The 26,380-nt window shown below is 54.6% G+C and overlaps 1 protein-coding gene across 1 annotated transcript in view; it reads right to left on the reverse strand.

The window, feature by feature from the left end:
- LOC122440964 (obscurin-like) overlaps positions 1-26,380 on the reverse strand; it is a 62,035-nt gene that overhangs the window by 21,743 nt on the left and 13,912 nt on the right. The window contains exons 16-39 of the mRNA XM_043467611.1: positions 25,797-26,075; positions 17,309-17,387; positions 16,942-17,066; positions 16,592-16,789; positions 15,684-15,716; positions 15,447-15,545; positions 15,117-15,335; positions 14,667-14,739; positions 14,326-14,393; positions 13,197-13,313; positions 12,906-13,045; positions 12,274-12,474; positions 12,088-12,170; positions 11,690-11,863; positions 10,849-11,005; positions 10,384-10,500; positions 10,137-10,301; positions 9,887-10,045; positions 9,557-9,734; positions 8,909-9,022; positions 2,928-3,095; positions 2,425-2,527; positions 1,975-2,104; positions 1,212-1,320 (exon numbers count right to left, since the gene is read on the reverse strand). Coding sequence (XP_043323546.1) covers positions 1,212-1,320; positions 1,975-2,104; positions 2,425-2,527; positions 2,928-3,095; positions 8,909-9,022; positions 9,557-9,734; positions 9,887-10,045; positions 10,137-10,301; positions 10,384-10,500; positions 10,849-11,005; positions 11,690-11,863; positions 12,088-12,170; positions 12,274-12,474; positions 12,906-13,045; positions 13,197-13,313; positions 14,326-14,393; positions 14,667-14,739; positions 15,117-15,335; positions 15,447-15,545; positions 15,684-15,716; positions 16,592-16,789; positions 16,942-17,066; positions 17,309-17,387; positions 25,797-26,075 — 3,288 coding nt within the window. The remainder of the gene's footprint in view (positions 1-1,211; positions 1,321-1,974; positions 2,105-2,424; positions 2,528-2,927; positions 3,096-8,908; positions 9,023-9,556; positions 9,735-9,886; positions 10,046-10,136; positions 10,302-10,383; positions 10,501-10,848; positions 11,006-11,689; positions 11,864-12,087; positions 12,171-12,273; positions 12,475-12,905; positions 13,046-13,196; positions 13,314-14,325; positions 14,394-14,666; positions 14,740-15,116; positions 15,336-15,446; positions 15,546-15,683; positions 15,717-16,591; positions 16,790-16,941; positions 17,067-17,308; positions 17,388-25,796; positions 26,076-26,380) is intronic.

Here is a 26,380-nt window from a genome sequence, read left to right on the forward strand (position 1 = left end):
CCGCCGAGACAGGGTGCTGAGTCCTGCCGTGCACCACGTAAGACCACCAGGGGCACGGCAGAGGTGCTGGCAGATGCCGTGGGGGCCTCCAGTGGGAGCCGGCTCGACCAGTGCCCTTTGGGGCTTGACGAATAGGACCCCTGCCCACGAGGGAGGAAGGGTCTCTGGGCAGGCCCTACAGAGTGGGAAAGGACCCAGGCCTGCGATTCTGGCACCGGATGGCTGACTCAGTGAGAGTCCAGACAGACAGCAGACCCCGCACGCTGGACCCTGGGAGGGACTGGATCTGGGGGCTCAAGGCATCCGAGGAGCCAACTTTCAGGACTTGGGAAGACACAGATCCCAACCCACCCCCTACTGTGAGAGCTAGAGCTCCCCCAGGTGTTTTTGTGTAGCTTCTGCTTGCATGCCCCCGAGGATGGGAGGCTCAGTCCCTGTCCTGGCAGCCCCTTCCAGGTAAGTGCGTTCAGACCAGGAGAAACTCTCCCAGAGGCTGTCACCCGCCCTGCAAGCCCTGAAGGCCACTCTCTGAACTGAACAGACACCAACTGCCCTTCTCCCCATCCCAGCCATCCTGGTTGGGACCCTGGAGCCACGCAGGGAGGCATCCCGTCACCCTTCACCTCCTGCCTGGGAGCATGCTGCTCCCTAGTGAGGCCCATTCTGCAGCCCAGACCCCTCCCAGCCTGGCGCAGGCCAAGCCACAGCACCCTGTCCTTTCCTCAGCCAGGGCCGCCCTCTGCGGAAGGATCGTGCTGCTGACACTGCTCCTTCTCCCAGGAGCCAAGCTGGGACCCGGCAGCCTGCTTCTGTGGAGCTGCCCCTGCCACCCATCCTGTAAGACCTCTCTGAACGCTGCCTGGCAGGCAGCTCCAGGCCCAGGTCTGGCCTGCATATGCACTTGTTATTCCCCCCAGGAATGGTTATTAGCAGGGCTTAGGAGGTCCCCCTGACCCTTCAGACAACCCCGTCAGCCCTTCCCAGGCTCTGGTTCACAGCCCACCCTTCTCTGGCCCCCACATACACTGCTCCAGTCAGGGATGGGCCGCCAGTGCTGGTCCCCCATCCCCTGAGTCCCCTCCTCTGAACGTGCTTCCCTTCCTGCAGGAAGTGTGCTCTGCTGAGAAGGGCTAAGGGTTCTACCCCTCCCGGGCCTGCCTGGGCCTGGGGGAGGGTCCAGCTCAGGCTGAACTGCCTGTGGAAGCACTCACCTTCCACGGCCGCGAGCCGCTCCACGCGGTGCTGTTCCCGGGCCTGCAGCATGGGGCTCTGCATGAGCAGCTCCGCACGGCTCCGTTTGGAGCCCAGCCGGTTCACCAACTGCGGGGCACAGAGCAGGGGCTCACCTCCAGCCCGTGGCTCCCCAGGGCCCCGGACAGTCTCTTTGAGGCCGTACAGGCCAGCGGTGGCGTGGAGGGCCCACCGCAGCTATTTCAAGAGCCGCAGAGCCTGGCCACATGGGTGAGGGTGCCGTGTCCCTTGACCAGAGCTCCTTGGGACGGGGGGACACTCTCCACCCGCCCTGTTTAGCGCAGTGGCCACGTGGGCTCTGAGTACGTGAATTAGAAGTGAATCTTTACTTAAGCGTTAGCTTTAACTGATTTACATTTAAATCACTGTGTGGCCAGCACAGGTCCAGAGCTGACTGGGGTCTGCCTCCGTCTCTGAGAATTGCCTTTGGGAGCAGGCACCACAATGTCCCCTGCAGGCTGCCAGCAGCAACAGCACGAAGGAGGCTGGGGGTCGGGAAGAGCCATGGCTGGCCCATGCCCTGCCCCGCCCTGCCCTCCACCAGTGCCCCCAGGTCACAAGGACCAAGGGGGCTCTGCCCGGGGCCTGCTCCTCTGCCCCTGTCTTCTCCACACGGACAGTGGGCAACAGTGGCCTGGGGTCTCCTCTCTCACGGTGGTCATGGATGGTAGTGACCAGGCAGGATTCCCCAAGACAAGGCCCCCCCCCCGCCCCCCACCTCACCTCACACTCATAGACGCCCAGGTCCTCTGTGCCTGCCGCCCGGATCTCCAGCACCAGCAGGCCGCTGCGGGGCTCACTCAGGGTCTGGTATTTGCCCCCAGGGGTCAGCAGGGCACCATCCTTGTACCACCTACAGCCAGCCACAAGCGCAGTCAGGTGGGTCTCCTGCCCAGCTTAAGACTCTCTCCTCACCCATCCCCTAGTTCCAAGTATCCTTACGGCCACCCACCCAAAGAACAGGCGGTCCTGTGTCCTCGTCACGGCAGCTAGAGCCGTGTTCGGAACTGCAGCCTGCTCACACCCACTCCTCAGCGGACAGGCGGCGGTCCTGTGAGTAGCTGGCCCTGACCCAGCTAACAGGCTGCCCACCCGCACCTCTCAGGCAGGCAGGACAGCCCCAGGGCAGGCCCATGCGTCCCTGCTGCCCCACCCCCAAGCCACCTGGCCCACCTGATCTGAGGATATGGGGCACCTTCGATGGTGCAGGTGATCTGGGCATCTTCTCCATCCACAAAGGGCACTGCCCGGACCTTGTTCACAAACCGAGGCGGGACTGCGGGGCCCAGGGAACGTGGGGAGACGAAAGGGAGATTTGAGAGACGGAGGGAAAGAAACGGAGAGACACAGAGACAGAGACAGACACACAGAAAGAAAAACAGAGACAGAGAGATGGAGACAGAGACAAAAAGAGAGAGAGAGACAGAAGCAGATAAACAGAGATGGACACAGAGAAAGAAACAGAGAAGGAGGTGGAGGCAGAGATGTAGACAGACAGAGGCACAGAGACTCAGAGGGAGACACCATGATGGACCGGACCCCACCCCCGCCAGTCAGTCTCCCAGACTTGTCAGGTATTCACAGCCACCCCTGCAGCTCCATCCATATGCCCCCAAGCAGGGCTTATACCTTCACAACGCCCAGGGTGGGGCCTGGGCCTTCCCCTCAGGGCTCACCTTGCACCAGGACTTTGCCCAGCGTGCTAGCATTGCCAGCAGCGCTGGCTGCAAAGCACATGTACTGGCCGGAGTCAGCACCAGTCAGGTTGTCCAGGATGAGTGCGCACGAGCCGTCGGGGTCTTCAATGAGGATGTGGTGAGGGTCCACCTCCACTGGCTTCCCATCTGGAAAGGGGGGGAGGGCCATCACAGGGGGAACACCATCGGGGACAAAAGGCTGGACCTGTCTGGGGGTCACAGTCACAGGGTCTGGCGGAGGAAGCGACCCCTGTCACACAACAGCCAGTGGACTCCCTGCCAAGGGTCTAGCCGGCCAGGCTGACCTGGAGCCCTGGATGGAGCGGTGGTACTGACCTGCACCACCTTCTTCCCCAGACCTCACTGTGCACAGTGTGGCCTCTAAAAGGCCAGCTCTTAGCTGGAGGCGGGGGCCAGGCTGGGGGACCCAAACCCACCAGAGGACGTCTCCTTCTGATAATAAGACCCTCAACTTATGAGTGGTTCTGCAACTCCCCCAAGGTACTGACCCCACCTAGCAGACAGACAGCATCATCTCTTTAATCATCCTCATCCAAACTCCCATCTGACTAACATCTCCACATTTCCTTCCTGCGAGAGGGGTGGGGAGATATGCATCTTTCACTAAAGAAATCTTTCCTCCATAAATATGTAAAATTTCATAGATGAACACTTTCCAATAGCTCTGTACATTCTGAACAGGGTTGTTTAAGTTAAAACATCTTGACATCTGATTCACAGAGAAACGTAACAATTTAAAAACATACCCCCCCCCCCCAAAAGCTTCCAGCTGCCACCCTATTTCCCTGCGTGGTAATTCCAAGAAAGAGTTCTTCTCATTCTCTGTCTCCAGGAGCTTTCCTTTCCATCTTTTCCCAAACCACACCTCTTGGCTTTCATCTCACACAACATAGCCCTTGGCAAGGACACCAGTGACACTGTCAAAGTGAAAGTCGCTCAGTCATGGGCGACTCTTTGCAACTCCATGGACTATACAGTCCATGGAATTCTCCAGGCCAGAATATTGGAGTAGGTAGCCTTTCCCTTCTCCAGGTGATCTTCCCAACGCAGGGATCAAACCCAGGTTTCCCGAATTGCAGGTGAACTCTTTACCAGCTGAGCCACAAGGGAAGCCCAAGAATACTGGAGTGGGTAGCCTATCCCTTCTCCAGCGGATCTTCTTGACCCAGGAATTGAACCAGGGTCTCGTGCATTGCAGGTAGATTCTTTCTTTACCAACTGAGCTGTCAGGGAAGCCCACTGTCAATCTGTGGTCAACTCTCAGCCTTCATCTTGCTGTCAGAAAACAATTCTCCTTGGACTTCAGGCATTCCTGCACAGTCAGACTCTTTGGGCAAAGACACCCACAGACAGGTGTTCCCTGTCACCTACTCCCTGACACAGACACACCCCTAAGGGGGACTGTCAACAGCTGGCACGTGGGCTTGTGGCACTTGGATGGTGTCTAGGAGCTGGTGACACGCTGGAGAAAGTGATCCAGAGAGATGTAGGTGCTTCCTGACAGGTGGTCCTGCCTCCTTGGAAACCTCCCCCAGGAGCCATCGACGTCAGCAGAGACAAAGGCCTCAGCTTCCTTCCCTGTGAGACATGTGACTGCCTTCTTGGGCCGTACGTCACTTTTCTCTTTGGAGGGAAGGAGGGGAAGATGCACCAGCAGCCCCCTAACAGTTCAGTATCTCCTAAAACTCGGGGTTCCTCTCTTGTGGAACAGTTCACTGCATGAAGCTGACATCTGGTGCCTGGATGTGGAGATCAAGGCATGGGAAGCCCATGCAAAATGCTGCTGCTTTTGCTGTGACAAACAAGCTTGGTCTCTTGTATTTGTAATCTGGCTGGCTGACTGGCTTGCCGACTGGCTTGCTGGCTTGCAAGCCAAGACATATCTCAGGTCCTTCAGTTTCTGATTTGCAGTTTTGGCAGCAAGGAAGGGACACTGTAAGAGACACACCATTCCAAGAGAGAAAGGTGGCGGCCCGCGGACCAGTTAATAGACCTGAGGGAAGGGGTGTCCATGGGAATCAGTGGTGGACGTACTGCCCAAACATCATGGTCATCATGCAAGAAACAGCTATTTCCTGTGAATGGAGAGACTGAGCAGGCAGCTCCAAGCCGAGCACTGAGAAGTGGGTTCAAAGTCTCCCGGATGGTGCCTCAGCTGATGCATTCTCTCTCCCTACAGTGGGGACGTTGCTGGTTCACCTCGGGTCAGCCCCACTTCCCAACAAACATTAGAACCCACGCTGAATCCCAGGAAGTCTCTGTGCCCTTCTGAGTCCAGTCACAGAAATACACACCCACACTGGGTTCAAAGGAGAAGCCATCGCCAATCCTGGGGGCAGAAGGCAGGCAGGAGCAGGGCTAGAACTCAGGGATGAGAGGCCTGGGCACCAAATACATGAAGGATTCCTTTAGAGATAACAGGAAAGGACCCTGGTGTTTGCTGCGAACCCTGGCTTGGGACAACTCCCTGACATAGACAAACCACTATGGGGAGCGGTCAACAGCTGGCACATGGACTCATGGCACCTGGACGGTGTCTAGAATGCTGGTGACACGCTGGAGAAGGTGATCCAAAGAGATATGAATGCCTCCTGACAGGTGGTCCTGCCTCCTTGGACACCTCACTCAGCCCTCATGGGAAGACCCAGAAAGGGGATAGGAGATGTTGCCACGGCTCTGGGCCGGTGGAAACCTCTGCTAAGTGGACCCCATCCAAAATGTCACCATCATGCCAGGCTAGGGACACAGAGCCCCTGAGAACACCGCAATGTGGCTGGTAAGTCAAGGGGTCCCTGAAGCTAAAACAGATAGGATCTGTAGGGACAATCTTGCCGCCTCACCTGAGTGAGTCCAAAACACTAGGTATTACTGAGCTGCAGAAGTGTGTCTTCTTCCATCCCTGCGCCCTTCCACCTCTTCCACCCTTACTGCTGCTTTAAGAGAAAAATCATCAGAAGTGGGCCTCGGTCTCCCTGGGCTCAGAGGGACTGGAGGCCCAGCATGCCCCTCTGATACGCCAGGCATGCAGGCATGGGGAGAGCTTAGATTTTCATGGCTCTGCTGGATACAGGTGTCTGGATTCCACTGATGGGATTTGAGCAAGGTTCCCACAGAGCAAGAAGAAAACTGTCCCCTTGGGGCCAAGTCAGGGTGCTGTGACCATGGCTTCCATCTCTGGACCCTGGTGTCTGCTGCTTGGAACACCCTGCTCCACACGAGGGGGGCGAGGCCCTACATGTGGACAGGCTACGGAGCATGTAACCAGTTCCAGCCCAGCAACATGTCACTTGCCAAGACTGCCAGCAGAACCCCAGCAGGAGAAAGGAAGCTGCCGGCCTCCTGGGAGATGTGAAAGCAGCCCAGCTAACAGGAGAGGCCGACTCCAGAATCAGCAGCCCTGGAGAGCCACAGAGAGTGGAAGCGGGCAGTCACTGCTCCTGTGGCCCCAGCTGGTAAGCACAGGACAGCCGTAATGGGGTCTCCTGTGCTGGCGAACAGCTCCTGGCAGGAGTCCTGGGCACTGCGGCCAACTGCTTTTCCTTCCTGCTGGCATGCAGGGACCAAGACCATCACCGGGGCTCCCTGCCCCAGGGGTGAATTAGAAGGTGGCCTTCTGCCCCCGACACTTAAACTTCCACCAAATGAACGATGTTTTGCTGGTGGGTGAGTCTGACTTCTCCTGCCAGATGCTATTTTTCCTGGCAAAGGTTATGTGAGATGTTGTGAACACCCTGGCTATTTAGTTTGACATTTAACAGACTACAGATGGGTGGGCTGAAGACACGCCTCCTTGGGTCCATGAACCATGGAGACAAGATGCGAGCATGACAGGGCTCCCACCCAGACCCCCGGGGTCCTGTGCAGAGCAGCTGCGCTGTGCGTGGGGCCGAGTTCCGGTGCATGCCAGACGGGACTGCCCAGGGTGACGCTCTCACCTGGCACATGGGTGTTTCTCACCATTTGGGTGTCTCCAACTGTGAGGGTGCTTAAGGTCAGTGAACCGCCAGCTCTGGCCACACCACATGGCTGTGTGTGCCGCCTGGCCCACCAGCAGTCTGAGAACCTGTCGTTCGCGGGGGCTGCCCAACGTGAACTGACCACCTGCTGGCCCTTGCTTCCTCTACTCCCCAGACACAGCTGTCCTCAGAGGAGTCTAAGCCTGTAAGCTGCTCACCGGGCAAAGGTCCAGATGAAAAAGACAGTGATGGTCTGGATACAGTTGGGATCCCGCCCTGACTGTCCTTGGGCATGGTGCAACCCCCCTTTCCCTCAGACACAGCCCAGCTGGCACACGCTCCTGAGGGCAGCCTAGCTGAAGGGTGGTGGCTGAGGGGCCTGTTTTCAATTACTTCTGTTGACTGGGTTTGTCGCTCTGAACCCACTGTCACAGATGAGAGGTCTGGTATGAGAAGGGATGGCGGGGAAGTGGGGTTGCACTGCATGGGTTCTGTGAGACAGCAGGGAACTCCGCAGACTTCAGGACCCCACAGGCTCCGGAAGGAAGACCCCCAGGGTGCTAGGGGAACCAGTCACTTCATCCACCAACTCTGCTCTGAAGCCCTACCCATGGGCCGGGGATGGCCCTCCTTTCATGTCCCAGCAAAATGGCCTGCGTATCTTCTCCAGCCCCATTCTCAGCCATCCGTGGTGGACACATGCACCTGACTGGTTGTGGACAAGCAGGACGGGAGGATGGACTTCTCTGGGACCATGCCCCAAAACCCGGAGTGGACTCGGCTATTGGGACCAGACTAGAGCGCAGGACTTACCTTTCAGCCCAGATGAGACCTAGTGAGAGTATCACGGTTTACCTGAGACTTTGAGACTCACCAGATGGTCTAGGCTACACTGTGAGGTGGTGGGGGTGGGGGGCTTTAGGCCATACGGCATCAGCTTGACCTCAGAGGGGCCACAGACTGAGGTCAGTCGTGCAGGGGGGCAGTCTGTGTGAGGGCCCCGACCGAAAGCTGACGCAATGAGGCTCAGCAGAGGAGTGTCCCTGGTGGGCCACGCTACCTGTGCTGGGACACATCAGAGGTGACAGACACAGGCATGTCCACACGACTCTACTGTGGGGACATCTGGGCCACGCCTGGACCCTCACATGGACCCCACCCCATGGACTGCTTCCCTCTTACTGCGGTGAACCAGAACCCTGACTGGCATGGTTGTGCTGAGTTCCGTGGAGCCCCTGAGATTCGATCGCTGAACCTGAAGGTGGCTGTGGGACACCCCCGTGTGCAGTTGGTACCCAGTGAGAATGGTCTTGGGGTCCTGAAGTTGATGTCATAAGTGAAGCTGTTCCTGGGGGCCCCCAGAGTTTGCAGCTCCCATCACACAGGGGAGTCACACCTGAGAACCACACGGCGGCCCTCAAAGCCCAGCATTCTCCAGCCTCATTCCCCACTACGCCCGCCTCAGCTCCCCTCTGCCTCCTGTTCCCCTGGAGCCTCGCTGCCCACTGGGAGTTCCTCCAAGCTGTCTGCCCTTCATTCTTCCGTATTTTTCTGGCTGGTCATGCCACTTCTGACTTCATATCGCATATCTGTCTATGTCCTTGTCATCTGTCTCCTCCCTGAGAAGGCCAGCCTCTATCCATGGACAAGGATGACCTGCCTGGTCACTGCTATTTCCCATGCACCTGGAATGGTCCTGGGCACTCAGCACAAACATGATCAAATGAGGGAACGAATGAGCGAGATTCAGGGGTGGGCAGAGTCACTGTGTCAAAAGCATGACGCACACGGGAGCAAGCTCCACCTCTGTCTCACCTCACCCCGTGCCTGGCTTTGATTCAGGGGCAGGTAACCAGAACAGGAGGCCTGTCTCTTGTGCCCAGGCCCTCCGTCAGACCCCACCCTGGATCCCTGGCCCCCTGCCCAGCCTGATTCCCTCTGGGTGGCTCTTGCCTGTTGCAGGATTAGCACCCAAAGGCTTACCTTTGTACCAGCTGACAATGGGCTTGGGTGTGCCTGTCACACGGCAGGCCAGCTTGACTGTCTCGCCCAGCTCAGCTGTGCAGTCGGCCAGTTCTTCTTCAAAATCGGGGGGGCCTGGGGACACAAACACAGGGCCTTGATCACTCACGCATTCCCTCAGGTGTCCACCTGGCAGGACCAGAGCCCCCTGACCAACAAATGGTTGTGGCAGACACCACCCCTTAGGAGCCTTTATCCGCAATACCACACTAGGAGATGGACAGGACTCAGGGGAAGGGACAGAGGCCCAGGATACGTCGGGGAGCATGGTAGGGACTGTGGGAAAGGAGGGCGTGTTGAAACAGGATCCTCTCTCCCATTCTAAGTGAAGAAGCAAAACCAAGACTGCTGGGCCCTTCACATCCCTAACACAGCCTGCCTGCCCTGTGCTGGGCAGCCAAGCGCGGACCCCGAGGCCCCCACCACATCTGGCTAACCAAGGGTGGAGCGCGCCACTTGCCCTAGAATTGAGTATCTTCCCTTGTGCTTGCCCAGGTGGGGACAAGGGCCCAGAGCTCAGGACCTGCCGACTCGGGTGCTCTCAAGCCAGGCGCCCAGGTGAAGGTTCGGCCTCCCTCCCAGCCTTGCCCCCGGAGCCCAGGCACTCACGCCAGATGGGCAAGGACAGGCGCTGCTGGATGCCACAGATCTCCTTCACCCAGGAGTTCTTGGTGATGACCGTCCGTGCCTGCAGCAGGTACTTGCGCACGGAGTCCTCCCGCTCGTGCCAGATCTCAAAGGCTCGGTCATCGCCCTCCACCTGGTCGTTCAGGTCGATGCTGCTCAGCTGTGGGAGGAGGGCACAGCTGACTGCCGGGACGCAGGGCAGGCCGTGGTCACCGAGGCCAGGCTTGCAGGACTGACCCCTGGCCTTCCCCTGCCGGCACAGCCTGCACGGCCTCCCTCTGCCCACCCAGGCTCCGCCGGCACCCTGCCAACCTTCATCATGTTCCGGAAGACGTAGCTGAAGGTGTCGGTGCGCGAGTCCCGCCGGGGCTTGCAGACCACCAGGTGGTGGCGGAACAGGAAGACGTGCCGATGGTGGCCCTTCCAGGGCATCCGCGCGCCCGGCGCCCCCTCCCACACGATGAAGTGGCCCTGGGTGAGCAGTCAGCCGAGGTCAGCCAGGCCCAGCCTGGCGTCCACCCTCCCCTGCCCAGGGCCCGCCTCTGCACCCTCAGCCCCAGACCTGGCGGATGGGCTCGCCCAGGGCCTCCAGGGTGCCGGGGTAGTTCTCCATGAGCGACACGTGCAACTGGTTCTCCGCTCGCTGCGGCAGGGCCGACACCACCGCGTAGGCTTGCTCGAGCAGCGCGCAGTTCTGGCCGTTCCGCGCCTTGTTGCGGATCAGCTCCTGCGGAAGACTGCAGGTCAAGGCAAGGCCTGGGGTGGCTGGGCACGAGGCGGCCCCACAGCCCCTGGACCGGACGGCCTACCTTGAGCAGGGCCTGGTACTGCTGGACCCGCTCTACCGGCTGCTCCAGGAAGTGCTGCAGCGGTGGGGGCGGTGGCTGCGAGGGGTCCGCGGCTGACAGCACCTCCTCGGTGTATTTCTGTGGGGACCACAGTGCTGGGCTCAGGGCAGGAGGGTGCAGCCCCCAGAGGGCCTGTGCCCCCGGAGTCTGAAGGCCGGTGGACTGGGGGCCCAGGGGAGCTGGCATGCTCACACACAGACCCTCCTCCCCGGGTGGGTCCCACTGCTGACCCAGGGGGTGGCCAGTGTCACCGCCTAACACGTGAGCAGGGTTGGTGGGGGGACCCTGTCTGCTTTTCTAACCTGGGGGTCAGGGGTCCTGGGAAGGTGAAGCGGAGCCTGAGCAGGGTCAGGGGAGATGATCTAAAAGCCAGGAGCCAGCATGAGGCCTGGGGAGTGGAGGCAGGGCTGGGGGGCAGAGGGTCACCTTGTAGAACTCCTGCACAGCTGTGCTGACCATCACCGACTCCGCCTGCACTCGGCCCACCAGGAACTCCAGATACTTCTCGAAGGCTGCCTGGTTCTTGATGAAGCACATGGCCACGTCGTCATCTGTGTCACAGCTACGCAACTCCTGTAAGAAGCTGCCACAGAGCGGAACTGTGGTCAGGTGAGGGCTGACATCAGGACCCCCACCCGGGACCCACAATCCAGCCCCAAACTGAGGGTTTGGGAAGGAACAGGCTGCTACCCAGGCCCGAGCGCCTATGGGTAAAAGCCAGTGCTCTGGGCTGTGAGGGACACACACGTTTTCACGTGTGCCGCAAGTACACGTGTTTGTGGGCGTGTAAATATGTAAGGGCCAATATGTCTGAGGGTGAACATGTATACGTGTGTGTACCATGCATATGCATGCCTACACATGAAAGGGTGTGTGTGTGCGCAGGTATGCACATGTACTTGTATGTGTGCACACTTCTGGGGCATGCCTGTGTCCTTGGGTGGCAGTGGGTAGGTGAGCTGCAGGCACTTCTGGGCATAAGTGAGGCACACGTGCCTGAGTTCCTGGGGACACGTGTGTCCTTGTACAGGGCTGCGGTGCACCAATGGGTCAATCAAGTCATCCAAGGGTCTGTCTCTTTTCAACCCCTGCCCACTCCCCTGAGGCCCAAGCCTGCCAGGACACACGTGTGCAAGTGTGAGCATTCACGTGCGTGTGTCCTGTGCACGTGTGACTGGTGTGTGCACACATGTATCTGTGTCTGAGCACGCACACACATACATGCATGCACACACATACAGACCAAAGGAAACGCCTCAAGGCCCACCTGCTGTGGAAGTGGCCAATGTCCTGCACGTTTCGGAAGATGACCGCCTTCTGGCTGGCCACGGCTGTGGGCACGTGGGGGCAGCGGTCCAGGTACTGCATGTGGTGGCTCTGCAGGAACTGCAGCGCGCCCACGAAGGACTGCTCTGAGCTCAGCAGGTCCCGGATGATGGCACTGGCAGGGCGGCAGCCGTGAGGGGAGACCCAGGAGCTGAGCTGCTCACCGGGGCACTTCTAGGCCACATGCACTGTGCTGACCACTTTCAGAATGGGCCGGGCAAGATGACGGAGGGAAGGGCGCCCCCACACCCACCAGGCAGCCCCGCCACAGGAAACTAGTGTCTCAGAGCTCCCCAAGAGAAAGCCACCTTCCCACAGCACCTGTGTGGGGGCCCTCACCTCAGCCTCGTCTTGTACTCGTCCTCTGACAAGGCCTCCCCGGGGAACTCAGGGGCCTCGGCTGGCCCCCACTCGGGAGACAGCTGGTGAGAGATGGAGGCACAGGCAGCCTGAGCACTGGCCTGCCCCTCGAGGGTCAGGCTCCCACCTGCGACCCCAGGACCACCCCCCCAGCCACCTAGTTACCTTGAGCCGCCTGTCCAGGTAGGCAGGGGACACCCAGCCCTGCCGAGAGGGGCTGTTTTTAGTAGGTTTGGTGCGCACGAGCCAGCGCAGGGGGTGGGCAGAGTCCAGGACCTCCACGTACTGGCCCTCCCGCAGCAAGATGGCATCCTGCTCAGCCCCCAGGGGCAGGTAGTCAGCTGTGACCACGTAGATGTCAAAGATCTGCGGGTGAGACGGAGGAGCTGCTGTGTCGGACCTGGGCTGGGGCCAGCCCGGTCTCCCAAGGCCCCAGGGACCCCGTGCAGACACCAGAGGGGAGCAGGGCTGGGAGAAGGCCAGTGGGCCTCCCAAGGCCTCAGGTCACAAGGTCCCCAGGAGTCAGTGGAGAAGACACAGCCATTCTGACATTCTCTGAGGCTCTAAAAGAGGCCTTACCCAGCTCCGGGTAGGGAACTCATTTCAGGAGAGCAGGTGGCCCCCTCCAAAGGGACCAGGAGGAGTCTCGGGACGCTGGGCGTGTCCTGAGTCAGGGTGGTGATGCTGGCCACGCAGGGGTGTTCCCCACACCTCCTTCTCCCCCATACCAGCTTGACCTGTGCCCTGCCCCGACGGCTCTCACCTCCCCTTCCCCCACCCCTCGCCTGCCCACGCACCTCTCCCCGGGAGTCCCCGTCCTCGGACTCCGAGGACGACTCCTGGACGCTGGAAGAGGGGCGTGAACGGCCATGCCGGGGGGACGCGGACGGCGTCTTTGACTCCTCGTCACTGTCAACTCCAGGCACCTGCAGCTTCGCTGAGGGACAGAGGACACAGGAGGCCCTCAAAGGGCCTGCCCCACTGGCCGTCTCCCCACGGGTCTCCAGGGCATGCAGGTGGGGAAGGTCCAGGCCTGGGGCTCGGTCTCAGCCTTCCCTGGAGCTTGCTCCATCATCAGCCAGCCTTACCCTGTGTGATCTTGGCCGACACCATCTCTGTGATCTGCGAAGTGAGCTTCTTCAGGAACTCCTCCGTGCCCACCTCGGCCAAGGACAGATGGCCACGGGCCTCTGCTGCCAGGAGCTCTGTTGGGGCCAGAGCCTGGCTCAGCCAGCTGTGTGTGCCACAGACGTGCCTGAACACAGGCACCCAGGCCATCCCGGGCTTGGGGTCAGAGGTGCCGACACACACAGAGCTGGGCCAGCACTGCCAGAAGCAGGACATACTGACCACGACTGGGGTCTCTTTGGCTCAAAGGCATCCGAGCCAAGGTGTGATTTAGGGGACCATGAACTTGGGGAAGCAGGGTCTGGGCAGTGGAGGCGGTAGGTGGCTGGAGGGAGAGCAGACAGTTGGGGGCAGCGGGCAGCCTGCAAAGGTGTAGGGCGGTGGGTGAAGGGGAGCTGAGGGCAAAGCTGAGCAAGTGGTCAGGCTAGGCTTGGAGCTTGGAGCTCTGGGGGTCCCCGGGTGGGGGGAGGTCTGTGCCACTTTCATTCCTGTTGTCCACTTGGCCTTTGGTCTGGGAAGGGGCTCGGGAGGGACAGAGATCAGAGGGAGCCCCGCCAGGCAGTGTAATATGAGGACAGGTTCTGGACACCGAAGGCAGTGGGCAGGACCCCAAACTGTGGCTCAAGGGCTGGGAGGCCAGAACCCTGGCAGCTTCAGGTTGACCTTGATGGACGTGGGATCCTTTGCAGGGGCGATGGGTCAGGGAGGTGTTGGGGTTAAGGGGCAATGAGGATGACCCATGGTGGGCAGCACAGGAGAGGGAGGAGTGGGCATATTAACAAAGCAGGTCGGTGAAGAATGATCCCACAGGCAGTGGGCACATGGATGTATGGCTTCTTCCTCCTGACTTCTGTGCAGACTCAGTATTTTCCATAAAAAACGAGTTTAAAGCACACCAAGGTGCTGGGGCCCTGTGCAGGCCAGAATTGGGTCCACAAGAGGCCAGGGATCCCTGGCCCGAGCAGGGCCAGCTGTGTTCCTAGGGCCACACAGCCCAGAGCAGCCCCACAGTCCTGGGGCGGTCCGCCGAGCAGCCTCCTGCACGCCCCCATCCCTCCCTGCACAGACGTGTGCCCACACGGCCCGTACCTTTCTTCTGCCCAGAAAGGTCCATGAAAGCTGCAGGTTCTGACATCTGTGCAGCAACAGCTTGGGTCCTAGAGGGGGAGGAGATACCCTGAGGAGCCTGACAGAAAGGAGGGTCTGGGGGCCGTGGGGCTAGACGCCACAGTCACGGTCCTGGGGATGGACTCCTCTCCAGTGGGGAGCTGAGCCCCATGACCCAAGCAGAGCAGAGCTGGGCCGGGGTGCAGGACGGGGCTCCACCCCAGTGGCAGCACCGCCCCCACTCCCAGGACCTGCACCCCCAGGGCCCACATTCTAGGGCCCTCTCTGCTGGCCCCCCGGCTCCTGAGCAGCCCCTCACTCACCCCTGCAGGAAGGTGGAGATGAGGGCCTCCTTCACCTCGGGCTGCTCCTCCGCGGCCCCCGCCTCCTTAGGCACTGTCGGGAGAACAGGGTGGACCACCAGAGTGATACCACACACCCTTGAGCGCGGATTCTGGCCAGCACCCCTGCCAGTGATGCCTGGCCCACCCACCGGGGCCCTGGCCCTGTCCCCTGGAGCCCCGAGGAAGCCTGTGCCCACTGCCCCAACTTGTCCACAGTCACTCCACCAGTGGCAGGAAATGGAAGGAGCGTGCACTTGATTCACCAGCCCTCCGAGGAGCTGAGAGGGCCCGGGAAGAAACCACTCAGGGTGGTGGGGGCTTCTAGGAGGGTCTAGCTGAGTGGAGCCCACAGGGTAGCGGGTGGGGACTGGCCCAGGAGCTCGGAGGCTGCACACGGCCCACTCTGCCCCCGCTCCCATGCCCACTCACGGCCAGAGACGTGCAAGCCTGCGGAGCAGAGGGCCTGGCCGGCAGCGTTGGAGGCGATGCAGGTGTAGGTGCCCTGGTGCTGTCGGCCCACGTCCAGCAGGACCAGGCTGTGCTGCTGGGCAGAGCTGGCCACCGTGTAGCCCGGCGTGTGGCGGCCGATCCACAGCACACCCTGCTCCGCTTCCTCCCGCAACCAGTGCACAGCCGGCGGCGGGCTTCCTGTGGGCAGGAGTGCATGCTGGACGGTCCTTCCCCACACCAGGAGGGCGGCTCACCCCCGAGCCTCTCAGGAAGTGTCCTGATCAGGGGCGGGGAGGCAGGACCGCCTACCTTCCACCTTCACGGAGAAAGTGATGCTAGAACCCTTTTTCACCTTCTTGGAGGAGAATTTCTCCAGGAACCGGGGTGGCACCAGCTGCTGCTGTGAATCTGGAAAGACACAGGGCATTTGGCGGTAAACAACACGGATCCCCAACTCCACATGGGAATTCCACAATTCCCCCTCACACTCCCTCACTGAATCTATGCCCAGGGCCTCCCTCTCTCTGCCCTCTGGATTCAGCTCACCTAATGCTGGCTTCTCTTCTGGTTCATTGGGGCCTGAAAAAAGCATACAAGTCAGATCTACAGCACCAAGGTGCCCCCTCCCCAAACAGGTCTGCCTACCAGGGTGGGAGTCTCAGGGGGTCCCACCCACTCCCACACACCACACACAGCACCGTTCCTAAGCCTGGCTGGCCATGCAGACCTGGGATTTGCACTCAGGCCCCAGGACCAGATGCAATGCTACCCCATGTCAGCCCAGGGGTCTGGGGCACTGCACTGACACCAACACAGGGAACAGGTCTGCTCAAAAAGTCACACTGAAGGCAAGCCACAGGCCCTGTTGGCTCCCCAGACCAGCGCAGACTTGGGTAAGACTTGCAATCACCTTGCTGTGCTCAGGACTTGGAAAAGTAAGCAAGTTCAGACTTCTGCTTCTAAAATGACTATGTGCCTCTTCCTCTCCAGAGTCTCCCGAAGGCCCCATGCCTGCCTGGGACTACTCCACCAGCTAGCGAGCCTTCTAGCTAGTCAGTTTTCATGGGCCCCTTGCCCCCTCAGCTTCCCTGGTGGTTCAGATTGTAAAGAATCTGCCTGCAATGCAGGAGACCTGGGTTCAATCCCTGGGTTGAGAAGATCCCCTGGAGAAGGGAAAGGCTACCCCCTCCGGTATTCTTGAATGGAAAATTCCACGGCCAGAGGAGCCTGGTGGACTTCAGTCCATGGGGTCACAAAGAGTCAGACGTGACTGAGCGACTAACACTTTCACACGCACACTTCACCCCTTAGGGGCACACGTTCTCTGGGAAGCAGTCTCTGGCCACCTGTGGCTTCAGTACACAGGGGCAGTGACCCACTGGGTCCTGGCTTCCAGGCCTGCCACAGCAACCCTGGTGTGGACGCCAGGCCCTGCCACCTTGCTGGGCACCCACCTCGGACCAGGAGCCGAGCAGACGAGTAAGCAGCACCCACGGCATTGCTGATGTACGCCGAGTACTGGCCGGCATCCTCGCTGGTGACCGAGACAACCTCCAGGGTGTGCAGCATCTTCCTGTCCGACATACGTATGTGCGCGGATGCAGTCAGGGGCTGCCCGTCTTTGAACCAGTAGAGTCGGGGTGTGGGGTAGCCTGAGGCCACAGAGGGAGCAGTGAGCACAGGGCCCCAGCCCAGTGGGCACCATGCCTGCCACAGGCCCTCAGAGAGCCCGGGGTCACAGGTGATCATGCAACCGTGGCTTGGCAGGGGACAGCGCCTTGCCCTCCGTCCCTCTCCCGCTTACCTTTCACCTTGAGCTGGAACTTGGCCAGCCGTGTGCCAGGGGCCACCTGCAGGTCTTTCAACTCCTCCACGACCTGGGGCAGCTGCCCCTCCTCTGAGGTGGACTCTGTGCCCTCCTGCTCCCGGCTGGCAGGGAGAACAAAGAAACGGCAGCCGTGAGGAGGACCAGTGAGGGCTCCAGGACAGGAGGGGCCCGGGGTTGGGGTGGGTGATTCCTGAGCTCTCCTCTGTGCTGGGTGGAGGGTACTGTGGGCTGGCTGAAGCCACCACGGTTGGGATGCTGTCAGTCCAAGCCAGCACTGCCACCCCCGCGAGGACCTGGGACCACCAGCCCAGCGGGCGCTGCCCACCTCCGCCTGGCCCTCTACCTGGACAGATAGCCCTGGGCGCTGAAGTAGGATGAGGTCTCTGTGGCGTCCGCGGCAGTCTCATAGTCGGTGCTGGTCACTGCGGATGAAGGGAGGGGCTGAAGTGACCTGCACCTCATCTTCTTCCCAGGCACGAGCCCCACCCCAGAGGGTACCCGACGCTCACTGCATCCCTTCCCAGGGACACTCACACTTCTGCACTTCTGAGTCAGAAGGAACGGGGGACGCGGCTACCCCATGACCCCTCCCTGTCCCCAGGCTATTTACCAGCCCATGTTTCCAGGCCTGTAACTGACATCAAGACCCAACAAATTATCAATACTGGGCTTCATAATAGTAGACAGTGGCAATTAACTTAGCTCCTTGGTTCCACCTAAGTAAGGAACAAGGGTGACACAGGTCTCAAAACCAGCAGCTGGGGTTTCCTCTTAGAGCCACAATGAAGAGTAAGGACTAAATTTATCCTCTGCTGTGGTCTGAGTGCTGTATCCCCCCAAAATTCATATGTTCAAGTCCTTACTCCTAACATGACGGTGTCTGAAGGTGGGACCTTTTCACAGTGATCAGGTTTAGATGACTTCATAAGGGTGGAGCCTCATGAATGGGATTAGTGCCCTTCTAAGGAGGGGCCCCTTCTCCCTTCCCCTATGTGAGAACACCATGAGAAGACAGCTGTTGGCAACTTGGAAGAGGACTCTCACCAGCACCCTTCTGTCTCCATGACTTCAGGCAGTGTGCTTCTATTATTTAAGTGGCCCAGCCCATGGGACTGTAATAACAGCCTGAAATAAGATACCCACCCCCAAAACAACCAAAGGAAAACAAACACAATAAAGAAAATAATGGCTGTGATGTAGTGATTTATAATAAGAAATAGAAGTTTGGTCTTCCTCCTGTTCCTGACTCAGAGTTCCTACATGCTTGGAATTTCCTTACTGGACAGGCGTAGAGACTGGGATTTTTTAAAAATTTATTTTAATTGGAGGTTAATTACAATATTGTGGTGGTTTTGCCATACATTCACATGAATCACCCATGGGTGTTCCCGATCCTGAACCCCCCTCCCCCCTCCCTCCCCATCCCATCCCTTTGAGTCATCCCATTGCACCAGCCCTGAGCACCCTGTCTTATGCATCAAACCTGGACTGGCGATCTATTTCACATATGATAATTACATGTTTCAATGCTATTCTCTCAGATCATCCCACCCTTGCCTTCTCCCACAGAGTCCAGAGTCCAAAAGTCTGTTCTTTACATCTGTGTCTCTTTTGCTATCTCACATATAGGGTCATCATTACCATCTTTGTAATTCCATATATATGCATTAATATACTTTATTGGTGTTTTTCTTTCTGATTTACTTCACTCTGGATAATAGGCTCCAGTTTCATCCACCTCATTAGAATGGATTCAAATGTATTCTTTTTAATAGCTGAGTAACATTCCATTGTGTATATGTACCACAGCTTTCTTATCCATTCATCTGCCGATGGACATCTAGGTTGCTTCCATGTCCTGGCTATTGTAAACAGTTCTGTGATAAACATTGGGGTACACGTGTCTCTTTCAATTCTGGTTTCCTGGGTGTGTACGCCCAGCAGTGGGATTGCTGGGTCGTATGGCAGTTCTATTTCCAGTTTTTTAAGGAATCTCCACACTGTTCTCTATAGCGGCTGTACTAGTTTGCATTCCCACCAACAGTGTAAGGTTCCTTTTTCTCCACACCCTCTCCAGGATTTATTGTTTGTAGACTTTTTGATAGCAGCCATTCTGACCAGCATGAGATGGTACCTCACTATGGGATTGATTTGCATTTCTCTGATAATGAGTGATGTTGAGCATCTTTTCATGTGTTCATTAGCCATCTGTGTCTTCTTTGGAGAAATGTCTGTTTAGTTCTTTGGCCCATTTTTTGATCAGGTCATTTATTTTTCTGGAATTGAGCTCCAGGAGCTGCTTGTATATTTTTGAGATTAACTGTCAGTTGCTTCATTTGCTATTATTTTCTCCCATTCTGAAGGCTGTCTTTTCACTTTGCTTACAGTTTCCTTTGTTGTGCAAAAGCTTTTAAGTTTCATTAGGTCCCATTTGTTTATTTTTGCTTTTATTTCCAATATTCTGGGAGGTGGGTCATAGAGGATCCTGCTGTGATTTATGTCGGAGAGTGTTTTGCCTATGTTTTCCTCTAGGAGTTTTATAGCTTCTGGTCTTACATTTAGATCTTTAATCCTTTTTGAGTTTATTTTTGTGTATGGTGTTAGAAAGGGTTCTAGTTTCATTCTTTTACAAGTGGATGACCAGTTTTCCCAGCACCACTTGTTAAAGAGATTGTCTTTTCTCCATTGTATATTCTTGCCTCCTTTGTCAAAGATAAGGTGTCCATAGGTGTGTGGATTTATCTCTGGGCTTTCTGTTCTGTTCCATTGATCTATATTTCTGTCTTTGTGCCAGTACCATACTATCTTGATGACTGTGGCTTTGTAGTATAGTCTGAAGTCAGGCAGCTTGATTCCTCCAGTTCCATTCTTCTTTCTCAAGATTGCTTTGGCTATTCAAGGTTTTTTGTATTTCCATACAAATTGTGAAATTATTTGTTCTAGTTCTGTGAAAAATACCATTGGTAGCTTGATAGGGATTGCATTGAATCTATAGATTGCTTTGGGTAGTATAGTTATTTTCACTATATTGATTCTTCCAATCCATGAACATGGTGTATTTCTCCATCTATTTGTGTCATCTTTGATTTCTTTCATCAGTGTTTTATAGTTTTCTATACATAGGTCTTTTGTTTCTTTAGCTAGATTTGGATTTTACATTAATGACATGATATTTTTTTGAAAGCCCCTAAGGATGTGGTGATTTTTCCATAAGCTAGGGTAACCAACCACAGGATTAGGTTGGGAACCCCCTGACCTCCAGGAAGGAGAGAAGGGCTGGAGATTTACTTCAGTCACCAATGGCCAATGATTTAATCAGTTGTGTTTGTATAATGAAACCTCCATAAAAACCCCAAAGAATAGGGCTCAGAGAGCTTTCCTGTTGGTGAGCACATGATCAGGGGAGAGTGGCAAGCTCAATCTGGGCCCTTCCCACCTGCCTGGCCTATACATCTCTTCCATCTGGCTGTTTCTAAGTTATATCCTTTTATAATAAACTGCTGACATAGTAAGTAAAATGTTTCTCTGAGTTCTGTGAACCACTTTAGCAAATTAATCAAAACCAAGGAAAGAATCACTGGAACCTCTAATTTATAGCATATTGGCCAGAAGCACAGGTGACAATCTGGACTTGCAGGTGATATTTGAAGTGGCGGTGGGGGGGGGGGCAGCTTTGTGGGACTGAGCCCTTAACCTACGGGATCTGATGCTATCTCCAGGAAGATGGGATCAGAATTGACTTAAACTATAGGACACTCAGCTGGTGTCTCAGAGAATTTCTTTTTGTGGGAGAAAAAATACCCACACATTACAACTGGGTACAGAATCAGCAGAATGGTTTTCATGTCACAGGCATTACACAAGTGAAGGACAGTGATCTGTTAGAGACAGGAATGCAGGTGGATTCTTTATGAACTGAGGGAAGCCTCAGGAAACAACAGTGGGCCCTATAATTGCCCCAGCTTCCTGCCTGAAGTTTACATGAAGGGGAAACTGAAGCAGAGCCAGGCAGATTCTGAGTAGAGGAAACAAGAGCTGATGTCCTGAGGGACAAAGGCAGTCTTTGTCTAGGGAACAGAAAATCCGAGAAGAGAAAGCTGTGCAGAGAGGGCCCCCTCTCTTGAGGATTCAGCAGAGCACCAACTGGTACATGCAGACAGGAGAGCCATCTGAAAGGCCCAGAGGAGACACTGCCAGAGGAGCACAAGGGCTGCAACAGTGTCTGTTTACAGGCAGACCGGGCACTTTCAGAATTCATGGGGCATCAGGTAGAGTGCTCAGGAACACTCTTACTTCAGCAGACAAAGGCGACCAGCCTTGGACTGAGCACTGCCTTGGCCCCACCTAACAAATCACACAAGGCAGATCCAAAAGGATCCAGCTGCTTCCAAGTAACTCACTGTATTACTCAAGACGACGTGCAGAAACACAAAATACCCACCTCCCAATGGGGTTAAATTCACACTTTCAGGCATTCAGCCAAGACTGTCAAGACATGCAAGAGGTCAGAAAACACACAACACATAACATGCAGAATAACCTGTCAGTGGAAACCAACTCAGACTTGACACAGATGTTAGAACTGAGAGAGAAGGACATTCACACAAGCATTAGAACTGTATTCCATGTGTTCAAAAAGTTAAGATGAGATCGAGAACATATCAGAAAGATTCAAGTAGGGGGGCTTCCACAGTGGTCTAGTGCTTAAGAATTTACCCACCAACGCAGCAGACATGGGTTTGATTCCTGATACAGGAAGCTCCCACATGCTGCAGAGCAACTGAACTATGCATCACAACTACTGAGCCAGCCCTCTCGAGCCTGCGAGCCACAACAAGAGAAGCCACCACACCAAAACAAAGAGTAGCTCCCACTCCACGCAACCGGAGAAAGCTCATATGCAGTGACAGCCCAGTGCAGTCAAAAATTAAAAAGCAAAAAAAAAATCACTTTTAAGAAAAATGATTCAAGTAGAACTTCTAGGGATAAACAATACAATGGATGGGATTGATAGCAAATTAGATACTATAGAAAAAAAGGACAGTGAATGTAAAAGCATAGCAATAGAAACTATGCAAAATGAAATGCACAGAAAACAAGAATTTTAAAATTTAAAAGGATTATGAATAAGCTGTAGTACAACTTCAGTTGTGCTCAGTTCTCAGTCATGTTTGACTCTTTGTGAACCCATGGACTGTAGCCTGCCAAGCTCCCCTGTCCATAGTATTTCCGCGGCAAGAAAGCTAGGGCGGGTTGCCATTTCCTTCTCCAGGGGATTGTCCCGACCCAGGGACTGAACCTGCATCTCTTGCATTTCCTGCATTGCCAGGCTGATTCTTCACAAGATTCTGCAAGATAATTACAGAAAAACATCTACTGCTGCCTCACTGACTAGGTCAAAGCCTTTGACTGTGTGGATCACAGCATATGGTGGAAAATTCTTACAAAGATGGGAATACCAGACCACCTTACCTGTCTTCTGACAAATCTGTACGTATGTCAAGAAGCAATAGTTAGAACTGGACATGGAACAATGGAGTGATCCAAAATCAGGAAAGGAGTACGTCAAGGCTGTATACTGTCACCCTGCTTTTTTAACGTATATGCAGAGCACATCATGAAGAATGCCAGGCTGGATGACTCACAAACTGGAATCAAGATTGCCAGGAAAAATATCAATAACCTTCGATATGCAGAAAGCAAAGAGGAACTAAAGAGCCTCTTGATGAAGGTGAAAGAGGAGAGTGAAAAAGCTGGCTTAAAACTCAACATTCAAAACCTCAGATCATGGCATCTGGTCCCATCATCCCATGGCAAATAGATGGGGAAAAAATGGAAACAGTGATAGACCTTATTTTCTTGGGCTCCAAAATCACTGCAGACAGTGACTGCAGCCATGAAATTAAAAGACACTTGCTCCTTTGAAGAAAAGCTATGACAAACCTAGACAGCATATTAAAAAGCAGAGACATCATTTTGCCAACAAAGGTCCATATAGTCAAAGGTGTAGTTTCTCCAGTAGTCATGTATGGGTGTGAGTGTTGGACCATAAAGAAGGCTGAGCACCAAAGAATTGATGTTTTCCAACTGTGGTGCTGGAGAAGATTCTTCAGAGTCCCCTGGACTGCAAGGAGATCAAATAAGTCAATCCTAAAAGAAATCAACCCTGAATATTCATTGGAAGGACTGATGCTGGAGCTGAAGCTCCAATACTTTGGCCACCTGATGCGAAGGGCCAACTGATTGGAAAAGACCCTGATGCTGGAAAAGACTGATGGCAGGAGGAGAGGGGGGAGACAGAGGTTGAGATGGTTGGATGGCATCACTGACTCAATGGACATGAGTCTGAGCAAGCTCCAGGATTTGGTGATGGACAGGGAAGCCTGGCATGTTACAGTCCATGGGGTTGCAAAGAGTCAGACACAACTGAGAGACTGAACAACAAGTGCAACTTCAAGTGGCTCGATTATGTATAAGTCCCCAAATGAAGGGGAAAGGAAAAATATTTCAAGAAATAATGCCTCACAAATTTTAAACAATGAAAAATATTAAAATATAAATATTAAAAATATTACAAGTATTAGTTGCTAAGTTGTGTCCAACTCTTTTGCAAACCCATGGATTATATAGCCCACCAGGCTCCTCTGTTCATGGAATTCTCCAGGCAAGAATAGTGAGTGAGTCAGCCCTTCCATTCTCTAGGAGATCATCCTGACCCAGGGATCAAACCTGGGTTTCCTGCATTGTAGGCAGATTCTTTACCATCTGAGCTACCAGGGAAGCCCCATTAACTCAAGAAACTCAATGAACTGCAAGACAAGGAACATAAAGACAAGTGCACCAAGAAATATGATTAAATTACTCAAAAACCATTGATAAAAAAGAAATAATAAGTATCCAGAGATTATGTTTGCAGGAATTGACAAGCTGACCCTAATATTCCTTAAAAAAAATGCAAGAGACTCGGGATGTTCAAAACAATCTTGACCAAGAACCAAGTTGGCAGACTCACACTCATAGTTTCAAAACTGAATACAAAGCTATGATAGTCAAAACAGTGTAGTAATGGCATAATGACAGACATCTGGATGAATGGAAGAGAACTGAGAGTCAGAAATAAATCTATATATTTAATGGAAATTCATTTCTGGCAAGAAGAGTTCCAACACAATGTTATGAGGGAAAATATTCTTTTCAACAAATAATACAGGTACTTTTCCCCAGCCCATAGCTTTTCATCCTCAACACTTGATTTTTCACAGAGCAAAAGGTTCTAAGTCTGAGGAGGTCCAGTTTACCAGTTTTTCGTTTTAGAGTCAAGTCTAAGTAGTCTTTTCTTAGCCCTTAATCCTGAGGATTTCTTCCTACTTTTTCTCTAAAAGTTTGATAGGTTCATATTTTACATTTAAGTATGTAATCCTGCTGCTGCTGCTAAGTCACTGCAGTCGTGTCCGACTCTGTGTGACCGCATATAAGGCAGCCCACCAGGCTCCCCCGTCCCTGGGATTCTCCAGGCAAGAACACTGGAGTGGGTTGCCATTTCCTTCTCCAATGCATGAAAGTGAAGGGTGAAAGTAAAGTCACTAAGTCGTGTCCGACTCGTAGCGACCCCACGGACTACAGCCTACCAGGCTCCTCCGTCCATGGGATTTTCCAGGCAAGAGTACTGGAGTGGGGCGCCATTGCCTTCTTCAAAGTATGTAATCCATTTTGAGGTAATTTTCATACAAGGTTGACGTTCCTATTTTTGGTTTCTTTTTTTAATTAATAAATTTTAATTGGAGGATACTTACTTTACAATATTGTGATGGTTTTTGCCATACATCAACATGAATCAGCCATGGGTACACACTGTCCCCCCATTCTGAACCTCCCTCCCACGTCCCTCCCCACCCCATCCCTCTGGGTTGTCCCAGAGCACTGGTTTTGAGTGCCCTGCTTCATGCACTGAACTTGCACTAATCATCTATTTTACATAAGGTAATATACATGTTTCAATGCTATTCTCTCAGCTCATCCCACCCTCGCCTTCCCCCCCAGAGTCCAAAGCTGTTCTTCACATCTGTCTCTTTTGCTGCCCTGCATACAGGATCATCATTACCGTCTTTCTAAATTCCGTATGTATGTGTTAATACACAGTATTGGTGTTTCTCTTCCTGACTTACTTCACTCTGTATAATAGGCTCCAGTTTCATCCACCTCATTAGAACTGACTCAAATGCGTTCCTTTTTATAGCTGAGTAATATCCTATTGTGTATATATACTACAATGTCCTTATCTATTCATCTGCCGATGGACATCTAGGTTGCATCCATGTCCTAGCTATTGTAAACAGTGCTGCAATGAACATTGGGGTACATGTGTCTCTTTCGATTCTGGTTTCCTTGGTGTGTTTATATTTTTGCCTACAATTGTTCAAATTACTCCAGCACTATTTGAAATTCCATCCTTGAATCTGCAATTCTGTGTTTCCTCTAATTGTTGTTGGATTTTTGTCAAAAATCAGATGGATTTATTTGTACTGAAGCTATCTAGGGGCCCACCAGGAATCAGGAACAAAGATCAAACATATATATTTCTTATTATGCCACAATGCCATTAACACCCACTGTGCCCATGGGGTACCTCCAAATTTTCCCAGGTTCTTCCCCATCCCATTTTCCTCTCAAGGATGCTCCAAGAGAACTCTCCACCTGCCACAAGACATTCCAGCCCCAAATTCCACCTGGCCTGGGACCAATGCTGGGTTGGCAATCCTCCAATCCAGCACTGCCTCTCACTGGCAGGATCCCTGCCCTGCCTGAATCTTCACACCCACATGTGCACTCACGGTCCACTCGGAGCTCTGCCTTTGTAGAGGACACACCCACGCTGTTCTCAGCCAGGCAGCGGTAGACGCCCATGTCTGCTGGCACCACAGCCGTGATGATGAGCTGGTGGCCACCCTGCTGGTCCTCACTGATCATGTAGTGGTCATCCTCCTCCAGCATCCTCCCATCCTTGAACCAGCGCACGGTGGGCACAGGCTGGCCTGTCACCACACAGTCAAAGCTCACAGGGTACCCATCCAGCACCTCCTGATTCTGTAGCTCGGTCAGGAACACCGGGGCTAGAAGAGAAGGGCAGGGCATACAGCACGTCAGCCCTGGGTTCCCCTCAGCTACTCCCGCTGCCAGTTCAATGCTGCATGGCGCCCATCCACGTGAGTGCTCATAGACTGGCGGCCAAACAGAATTCTGTCTCTGTCAACAGAGCTATCCCCTCCTCCCCATGCTCTAGAAGAATCCTCTTTGCCAGCCTGGTTCCCAAGCTCCCATGAGGTCAGAGAGATAGCAGACAGGAAATGGGGAGGAAGGGGAAGTAAAGGTAAGGCCAGTCTGGGATTGGAAGCACCCAGGCAGCTGAGAACTAAAG

This window comes from Cervus canadensis, chromosome 4 (assembly GCF_019320065.1).
Source record: "Cervus canadensis isolate Bull #8, Minnesota chromosome 4, ASM1932006v1, whole genome shotgun sequence".
NCBI classification, from domain to species: domain Eukaryota; kingdom Metazoa; phylum Chordata; class Mammalia; order Artiodactyla; family Cervidae; genus Cervus; species Cervus canadensis.